Below are 10,323 nucleotides of genomic sequence, written 5' to 3'. Positions count from 1 at the left end.
CAGGGTTCGGAGTCCCGCTACCATCTACGATAACGAACTACGCTTCTATCACGATATTTATAAGGGTTCCCCTAAGGGTTTTAACTGTCAGTACTACGTTAGGTAGCCCGACTATGAACTTGGCAAGAGTTCTTATTATCTTAGTGAACTTATTATTTTAACGTCATATCATCTCTGAGGTTTATAACGCTTAGCTCTGATACCATTTCTGTAACACCCCCAAATCCGGGGTCGGGGATCCAGGTTGTCACGAGTTCCATTTCCCTTAATAACACCCAATCTTAATAAATAATCAACTATTCTGTACTGTGACCCCACCATAAACACACACACCACAAGTTATAGTCTCAGAGATGAATATCCAAAAATAATCACAAGTTGTTTTATTCCACAATTATATGCCAATACACCTTAAAAGGGTTTCTGAATAAATTTACATTTCTTTGCCATTATTACAATTGATAGAGATACATAAGTCTGGTACATCAAAAGTTGAAAGCCTAGCTTATTGGTAGTTCCTACCTCAGCTACAGCGACATCAACGCCTATAGGAAACTGCGGAACGTTTCCTATCCGCTCGCGAATTGGGAGCTTGGTCATGTTCATCTTATCTATCTGATGTTGTGTGATGAAAGAAGAAAGCAAGGGCGAGCAACAAGCCCACCGAAATAATATGTATAATAATTAACAATATATGAGCATTCTCATAGTACTCATGAAAGTCTTGGTCAAGAAGAAATGAACCAAGCTGATATCTTAACGCGACCAAGTCGCAAAATATTCAGTATATATATACATATATACTTTTCACAATCTTTGGAATCCTCTGACATGTATAATATACACAGAGTTCCAGTTTATAACTGTATAAAATATCATTGCAAGGTGATATCCTATATCTAACCTTGTCTCAACGTTTTTCCGAAAATCTTTGACATGCACACGATAATCATTTACTAGATATAAGTTTAAAAGATGAAGTTACAAGATACTCCAATATACTTATATCTGAATACTGCTTGAACTACCACCGTTTAAGTTATAATCAGTTTCAAAAGTTCATCACCCAGATGAGACTACAAGATAAGACTTGAATAGATTCAATCCTTGAAATATCATTATAAATAATGAAGTTACGAGATACTTCATTAAGTCCCGATATATATATACACACCTATATATACATACATTTCATACACTCCTTGAAAACCTCTGTTATGAAAATTATAAACAGAGTTGCAATATCCAATGAATTTTGGAAAGGAGAAAACCTTGGCATAAACCTAATATCTTGCTGATCAGGCAAAGATACCAATAAGTAACCTTTTCTACTAGTAGACGGACGAATTCCCCACTGGTCATCACCCTGGTCGCAATAGGACCTTATGCTGGACTGCCACTCAGCCACTTACGCATTTGATGGACTCCCACTGAGCCACTTACACTTTCATGGACGCCCACTGAGCCCATGTTGCTTATGCCGACTCAAATAGATGGACTTACTTCCCGAACGTTGGGTAAGTAATCAATTCATTTACCAAAACCGCAACCTTGTTGCGAATATAAAATACACCACAGAGCCGGATCCCTCTGGTTTTGAGCGAGTATTTAAATCCCCTTTAAAAGGAAGATCTTAAATATATAAAAAATGAGTTTTGGGATCCGCTCTAACTTTTAAAAATCATTTTAAAGACTCGAAAACACTTTAAAGAGTGTTTGGAGTAATGCTGATTTAATAAAGTAAATCAATCCCAATATATTAGAAAATATCTGAATATTATTATTTAAATAATATTCCCATAAAGAATAATCTTTATACAAAATTGAAGTAGAAGTTGTAAAACTTATACTTGAAATGAGTATTAAATAACCAAAGATATACTTATACGAAAGTACTATCTTTATTTGAATAATATACTCGGGAACATCTACTCCCGGTTTTAGAAAAGGGTTCACCTTTGGGTCCCCTACACTCAGGGTATACGCAACTACTGCTTATCTCTAGCATAGGTATTATGCAACTAATAAGCATTTGAACCAACAGATATATAAATCAAGAATACGAAACATGCATGCATATATATCATATCAACATGCTCCAATATATCGCAAGAATTTGCTAATAACAATCATGCACTTATAACAAGATAATGCATATACATATATACATCACAACAACAGTATAACGGGTAGAAAACTTGCCTGAGTGCTCCCGGATAGACTTAAGTTTAGAGTGGGTCCGATAACCTATGAACAACAACATAAGTCAGAATTAAACCCCAGTCGCTTAAGAAACTAGACTTTAACCATTTAGAGTCATAACGTTCGCTTTCGCGCTTAACGATTCACTTAAGTCGCTCGAGTACCCTCGGCTCCACCATTTTTAATAAATTAGCCATTAAGAGTTTTAAGGCAATTCTTTTGCGAGCACCATACCAACTGCCTAATCCACTTTACATAAATGTTTCATACCCCAAATAGTCATTTAAAGTCCTTAACTAAGGTTTCAAAGTAAGGCGAGGGGTAATGGTTCGGTCGCGAAACGCCGTTACATAAAACGGTCGTTTCTCCTAAACCGTTCATCGGATTCAAACGAACCACATATCAAAACGAAGCTCGTAACATGAACTATCTAATCATGGCAATGGTCAAAACCTAACAGGGAGTTCTCGGGTCCTGATGTTAAGAGCAAAAACAGTCTAATGTAAATCGGACATTACGACGGCTATATTTACGCGATTTCCCAAATTTTTACCATTCCAAATCATATCAATCCAACTTCCAATCAACAACAACTCAAGATACACATCAATTCTACTGATTTCAGTCATAATAAGCTCAAGGACCTCAATCCAATCATATATTATAACATCTCCAAATTCAACTAAACTACTTAACAGTTAAGCTCGAATCATGCTTATCATTCAAATTACTACTCATCCATCCAAACCATCTCCAAACTTCAACATTCAAACTTATTACTGAAGGGTGTGAAGATTTATACCTTTCTTGGAGGGTGGAAAGTTACTAGGAAGCCTCCTACAAGCTTGATCTTTCCAAAGAATTCAAGAACACAAAGTTAGGCTTTAAAGTTTCTAAAAGTCATATTGAAAGAATTGTAAAAATAAGGGTCTTACCATGCTTATTTGGACGAGACTTGTGAACAAGAGTTGTAGGCCATCTCAATACCTTTCCAACGAGCTATAGAAAACAACATTTGAGTGAGTATTGAAGAAGATATGGCAGTTTCAAGTTGCTGTGTTTATTTTGGCCGAGAGCTTGATGAAAAAAAGGGAAGAGCTTTTGTGTTTTTTGTGATTTGTTTTGATTTGCCTTGGTTGGTTGACTTTTGTTTTGTTTTAATCATTTTTAACCATGAAAAAAAAATTGTGTGGTTATAAATCAACCACACTTCTTTCCCTTATGTCATGCTTTGGTCATCATGTGATGTCACCCTCCATACTTGTCCTCTTCTTATTGGTTTGATGACATCATCATCCCTAACCTCATTGATTAACTCTTAATTGCTTGCCTAATGACCGCTGATCTGTTATACAGTTCGCTTAACTTTTGTTTTCGTTTATCGTTTGAGGGATCATACCCGGGATCTTATTACTTAGGTTTTTTTATCCTTTCTCAATACATTATATTCCTTTCATGATCCTCTCTTTTAATCCTTGAATTTAAATCCCTTTTATTCTGTTACCTTATACTCAATTCTTTCTGTATCTAGTAGATTTTCGGGAAAAATCAAAGTGTTCTGGAAATAAGTTGTGAATAATTGATATCATTTGAGACAAGAGGACTTGACATTATTCTAAGGAATGGATTAACTATGGAAGCATGATGCCCAGACAAACCGTGGTGATGAAGAAATAGTCCTGAAGACGTTAAGTGAGAATATGATGAGATATAAAGGAAGAAGGAGAGTAAATAATTTGTTAACGATGATTACGGTGATCAAGATGTGAGTATAATGGTGGTCATGAGATAAATAAAAGTCAGAAGCAAACAAAATTTGAAGATTTTATAGCAATTAAGGAGTTTCAAGATATGTTTCCAGATGAGTTATCTATATTTCCTCCAGATAGAGAAATGAAGTTCGTGATTGACTTAGCACCTAAAACGAAGCCAGTGACCAAGGTCTTACACAAAATAACACCAGTTAAAATGAGGAAGTTAGCAAAGAAGATGCAAGAGATGTTGGAGGAAGAAGCGATTAGACCCAATGTATCTCATAAGGTGCACCGGCATTAATTATTAATAAGAAAGATGGAAGTATGAGAGTATGCGTCGACTAGCGAAAGCTCAACAAGTTTACTATCAAGAGTGAGTATCTGTTACCTCGAACTACTGATTGTTGATCAAACAGAAGAAGCAAAGTATTTTCTAAAATTGATTTAAGATTTGGACGTTACCAATTGGAGATTGAACCCATGGACAGAATCTTTAAGGAATATATGGATGAGTTGTAATTATGTTGCTTAAAGTCAACGGAGGACCATGTAAAGCATTTAAGGATAACTGGGAAGTTGGAGAAGAAAGAAGTTATATGAAATATAGTTCTTAGCATAAATAGTCAATGTGGAGAAGATCAAAAGAGATTCAGCAAAAATTAAAGTTACTATGAATGAAAAGAGACCAGAAACACCAACAAAATTAAAAAGTTTTATCAGGGGCCGGTTACTATCGAAAATTTGTGCAAGATTTCTTAAAAGTTGCAATATCTTGGACGAAGCTAACCAGGAAAAGCAAGAAGTTTATATGAAATCACTAGTACAGAATTATCTTTAAGCATCGCACTTTTAGCGTCAGTTATATACAGAACCGTGGCCTATACATACTTTAGGTGTCGGCTGTTAGCTTAACCGACACTTAATGTCATTTGTGTTGGATCTTTTGCGTCGGTCATGAAACAACCTACGCCTAAAACTGACTCTTTAGCGTCGTCTTTAGTCAGGCGACGCTTAAAACCAACCTTTAACGTCGGTCATTAACACCCGATGCCTAAAATTATCCTAAAGCGTCGGTTTTTACTTAGCCGACGCCTAAAATAGGCCCTGTAGCGTCAGTCTTTACTCAACCGATGCTTAAAATGATCCTAAGCGTCATCATGAATAACGACGCCTAAATAACCGACGCCTAAACTGACCCTTTAACGTCACATTATCTTTAACCGACACTAAAAGTATTTAAATATTTTTAAAAAGGATAAATTTTTCTGGCACCCGGTGATCTCCTTTTACTTCTCAGTCTGCATATAGGATGCGGAATTTATATTTCACATAGGGTGTGTACAAGTGATTGCGTCAAGTTTTGTGAGTGTGATTTTTTTTGTATTTTATTATTTTTAAATAATTTTAATTATTTTTAAAATTCAAATTTTAACTGGTATTTAGTTGTACCAATTTTTTTAATTATATTGTGAGTAATTAAAGTATCCAATTTTTTTTACAAATGATTATTTTAAAATTTATAGAAAGATTGGATTTTCAAATAATTGAGAATTTTCATTAATTATATTATCATGTGAATAATAATATGATCTGTCATACTATATAAGGAAAAGTTATTAAAAATACTACTCTTCGAGAAGAGATCCTATTTCGATTAACAAAATAAAAATTTTAAATTATTAAAATAGAAATATTTGTTTCAAAATAAATATCTTGGAATTCTCTTCTAAAATTATTTATATTATACTATCTTTTGACTATTTTTTTATATAAATATTTTGTTATCAAATTCTTAATATTTTATTTCAATAAAGTTATTTTATATAAAAATATATATTAAAATTTTTATATTAAAAAATAAAAATATAATAATTATTAACATAATTCAAAATTTTGATGTAACATATGATGAGTAATCTAAACTTCTTTCAAAAATTTGTTTTGTTTAACTATTTTTTTTTATATATTTATATAAATATTTTGTTATCGGATACTTTATATTCTATTTCAATATAATTATTTTATATAAAATATATATATTTTTAAATTTTGATATTAAAAATAAATAAAAATATGATAATTATTAACACAATTCAAAATAATGATTTAAACATAATGATGAGTAATCACGTCTAACCAAAATCATTTTTGAAAATTTATTATAAAAATGTAATAAAATTTAAAATATTTTTAATTTTTGATATTAAAAATAAATAAAATATAATAATTATTAACATAGTTAAAAATTTTGATTTAAACATAATGATGAGTAATCACATGTAACTAAAATCATTTTTGCAAAATTTATTATAAAAATATATTATGAGTATATTTATTTATATTTTAGATCAATTCGAAATCCATTTATATAAAAATTATATACAAGAAAAAGATTATATATTTAAAAAAAAAATATAATGGTGATATAAAAGAATCCAAATATAAATAATTTACTCTATATTTCACGCTATTCTCGGGAACCCCACTATTTCTTTCAATTCAAAGCCAGATCTTTATATTCGTCGTCTCTGTTCTCGACCATTTGCGAATCCAAACACTAATTAGGTTTGAATCTATAAGTCAGATTCCTACTAATGCATACACAATCGCTGTATCTATATTGCCACCACCGACAGAGACAGAGATCGTAGAAAGAGAGAGAGAACATGAATCTGTTTGTCCGGTGGAACCCTAGTTGAGTCACGGCGGTGAGTAGACACTCTCGTCAGCGGCGAAAATGAAGGGCGTTTTCAAGTCTTAGCCTAAATCTCCGTCGATATAGTTCGGCAGACTCGCGATATCCTCATCTTTGCTGATTGCTCTGCTTATGAGGTTTACACTAGCAAGCGCGAAGAAAAGGTTCGTAATTTCGCTTCTTTGATGCTTTTTTTGGTGGGTATTAGTTGAATTGTTGTCATTCAAGTGTTTTGTGGTAAAGATTTGATTTTGAGGGTGTTTGTAGAATGTTAATGTGAAATTGAGTGTGTGTTGATTATCGTCTAGTTTAATTATTGCGGTCATTGAGCTGTTTGTGTTGTGAAATTCCGGCTTTTTTTATTATACTGTTGTAGTATAATGAAGTGATGATATATAGAGTGGATGCGAGAAAATACTAAACACGGATTTTCCATGAATTAATAAGGTCAATAAGTTATGCATTTGTTGCTAATACAAACAAAATATGTTAGGACAATCCTGCAGAGTAGAGGGTGAGGATATTAGGCTATGAATCAAGAAAATTCCCAACAGTTTGATGGTCCGAAGAAAGCTTAAAAGATCACGAGTGTCAATGCTGATTTTAGGCATCTAGTAAGTTATCCCAGCCTTAATCCTGTTTGATGTATCATATACAAGCCTGAACATGTGAGTATAAGATAAAGGAGTTCTCCAATGATCACATATATTAACTAAAGAACCTCATCTTGTACATATATTCTGCAAGAAAGAATTATGTTGTTCTTGGTATTATCTGCTTGAAGTACATATAAATATAAGCTCAAAGAAAGCACATTGAGATCTCCTTTACAAATTTGTGTATTTTTTACTTTTTTCTTTTGCTAATAAGAACTTACGTATTCCAATGCTCTATAATATTAACTACTTAATCTATATACAATTCTACCATCATGTAGGGGATTCGAAAAACCCTGTACAATATTTTCAAATTTCCCTTCTGCATTTCAAATTATTTTTAGCACTACCCCTTCTTGTAAATATACTCATAAACCTAAAGTACTGTCAAGTGGAGTTGCTCTATCAGCTATGTGAATGTGTAGTTGGAATGTTAGACATAACAGAAGCAATAGACAGACTCTGAAACAAAGTTATATATGCATTCTCCTACTACTTATTGTATGTTCACTTCTGTTTTCTTGGTAGGATCAGTAGTAATAATTTCAGTCTACTTCTTAATATTCCTTATTTATGGAAATAGAATCAAGCAATAGACAGACTTCTAAACAAATTTTATAATATCCAAAGCCCTGGTCTTGCAGAGTATAAATAAAATCTGAAAAATGAAGTCCCCTGTGCTAGTGATACATGTATATATAGTTACAAAGTAACTAGATGAAATGGCATATCAAATGGAACAGGATATTGATTGAATATGGTGAAAGCTTTTTTTATTCATATAGATTATTGACATTGTTTCTGCATCTTCAGGATCTTTTGATGGTGTCCTTGAGCTTCTAGTTCGAGCAGGCAGGAGTCTCCCAGAAGCTATTATGATGATGATCCCTGAAGCATGGCAGAATGACGAAAATATAGATCCTCAATGAAAGGCTTTGTATGAATAATTTTCAGCGCTCATGGAACCGTGGGATGGTCCAGCACTAATATCATGTAAGAGGCTTACATGATGTTAATTTTAACATATAATTATGATGTTGCAATGTTTAGTGTTTTTGCTGACTTATAATAATCACTTAAAGTTACCGATGGTCATTATATTGGGGCTACCTTGGACCGAAATGGATTACGCCCTGGTCGCTTTTATGTTACTCACAGCGGACGAGTTATAATGGCAAGTGAAGTTGGGGTGGTGGATATCCCACCAGAAGATGTATCTAGGAAAGGAAGACTGAATCCTGGAATGATGCTTCTTATGGATTTCAAAAAGCATGTTGTTGTAGATGATGAAGCTTTAAAGCAGCAATACTCACTAGCACGACCTTATGGAAAGTGGCTTGAAAGGAAAAAGATAACTCTTAAGAACATTGTCGAATCCGTTGACGAATCTGATAAGTTATGGCCACCCATAACCGGAGTCTTGAAAGTAAGGATTATAAATATATATGCCTTCTTCATCTTGATTATTTCCACCTTTCTTGTTCTTCTATTATATCTATGACTTTATAAACTTCCGCATTTCAAAAAATTTAAGTGGCTTCACCTATGTGCTTGTTAGGCATCTAACAATGATGACAATATGGAATACATGGGAATGCATGGTTTAGTGGCTCCCCTGAGGGCTTTTGGGTATGTATCTGCTTGACCTGCTGGCTAAACTCTTCCAGAATATGAAAGATAACCCGAATTATTTTTGTTTTTCAGTTACACAGTCGAATCATTAGAGATGCTACTGCTACCAATGGCAAAAGATGTTGTTGAAGCTCTTGGCTCGATGGGGAATGATGCTCCCTTGGCTGTGATGTCAAACAGAGAGAAACATACTTTTGAATATTTCAAGCAAATGTTTGCTCAGGTTATAAATCCTCCAATTGATCCTATCCGGGAGAAGATAGTTACATCTATGGAGTGCATGGTTGGTCCAGAAGGGGATCTGACAGAGACCAGTGAAGAACAATGTCAACGTATGTCACTCCAAGGCCCCCTTCTATCGATTGATGAAATGCAAGCTATTAAGAAAATGAACTACAGAGGCTGGCACAACAAAGTTGTAGATATTACGTATTTGAAGGAACGTGGCAGAAACGGATTGGAAGAGACATTAGATAGGATCTGTTCACAAGCACATGATGTGATCAAGAAAGGCTGTACTACTCTGGTGCTCTCTGACCGAGGTAACATATTCCTTTATCTTAGAGGAAGCTAAATATGAAAATAATTACCATCATCAGTAATATGTTAATAATATATGTATGATGAATTGCTTCTGATATGGTTTCCTTATAGTAATTCTGCTTGTACTAATGGTTATCTATACTAATGGTGTGTGTTACTAATTGTTGACTTTTTTTTGGTAATCTATAGGTGGCTAGCAGAGACTTAACCCACCCACGACATCTCTGTGCTAAGTATCAATTTCATTTGAACCCACCTATGTACCCTCCAGTCAGGTCCTTGGACCAGCAACAATTTGTGCATGTTCATTGTCCACTAGTTTATCTCGGGATTTGATCATTCTGGACAGGTTGTGCCTAGAAACAGAAGGTATTGTTTATCTGATCAAGATTGAACTGTAATTCTAGCGGCGGCAAAGATACAAGGGAAGTGGTTGCAGGTCCTGTGTGATTTGAGTAACTATGCAAGTAAAATGTTAAAAGTTCATACTTATGTATATAGAAATCTTTGATTCAGAAAGATAGTTAGCATAATTATGTATGAAACCTTGATCGATTACATTTTCCTTAAAAATCGAATATATTTATTATTTGTTATGGTTTATTTGTGGTTGTTGTTTGTTATACATAATATCTCATCAAAGTCTTATGGAGGTGCATTGTGTATGTAAGACAACAAGTTAAGGTTATCAATAAAATAATAAAAGTATATTTTTTTTTAAAAAAAACACTATAAGCGTCGGCATTTTTGTTAACCGACGCAATAGGTCTATACTTATAGCATCGGCATTTTTGGTAACCGACGCTTATTCATATATCTACAGCGTCGGCAGTTTAGTTAA

At 33.6% G+C, this 10,323-nt stretch overlaps 1 protein-coding gene across 1 annotated transcript; it reads left to right on the top strand.

The window, feature by feature from the left end:
• Nucleotides 1-8,395: 8,395 nt before the first annotated feature.
• On the top strand, nt 8,396-9,940 carry LOC141661549 (glutamate synthase 1 [NADH], chloroplastic-like). Its single transcript, XM_074468560.1, has 4 exons — nt 8,396-8,733; nt 8,866-8,936; nt 9,012-9,481; nt 9,672-9,940. The coding sequence occupies exons 1-4, from the start codon at nt 8,479-8,481 to the stop codon at nt 9,677-9,679; spliced, it is 804 nt and encodes a 267-aa protein (XP_074324661.1). The 5' UTR covers nt 8,396-8,478; the 3' UTR covers nt 9,680-9,940.
• The last annotated feature ends 383 nt before the right edge of the window (nt 9,941-10,323 follow it).

Source organism: Apium graveolens, chromosome 5, assembly GCF_009905375.1.
Source record: "Apium graveolens cultivar Ventura chromosome 5, ASM990537v1, whole genome shotgun sequence".
NCBI classification, from domain to species: Eukaryota; Viridiplantae; Streptophyta; class Magnoliopsida; order Apiales; family Apiaceae; genus Apium; species Apium graveolens.
Note: the sequence above shows the minus strand (reverse complement) of the source record. Positions and strands in the feature narration are given on the sequence as shown.

What these genes read in the sequence shown, in the direction of transcription:
- LOC141661549 (XM_074468560.1), top strand. Translation starts at nt 8,479, where the DNA reads ATGGCAAGTGAAGTTGGGGTGGTGGATATCCCACCAGAAGATGTATCT. An exon ending in CCATAACCGGAGTCTTGAAA is followed by an intron (nt 8,734 to 8,865) that starts GTAAGGATTATA and finishes TGTGCTTGTTAG; the next exon opens with GCATCTAACAATGATGACAA. An exon ending in GCTCCCCTGAGGGCTTTTGG is followed by an intron (nt 8,937 to 9,011) that starts GTATGTATCTGC and finishes TTTGTTTTTCAG; the next exon opens with TTACACAGTCGAATCATTAG.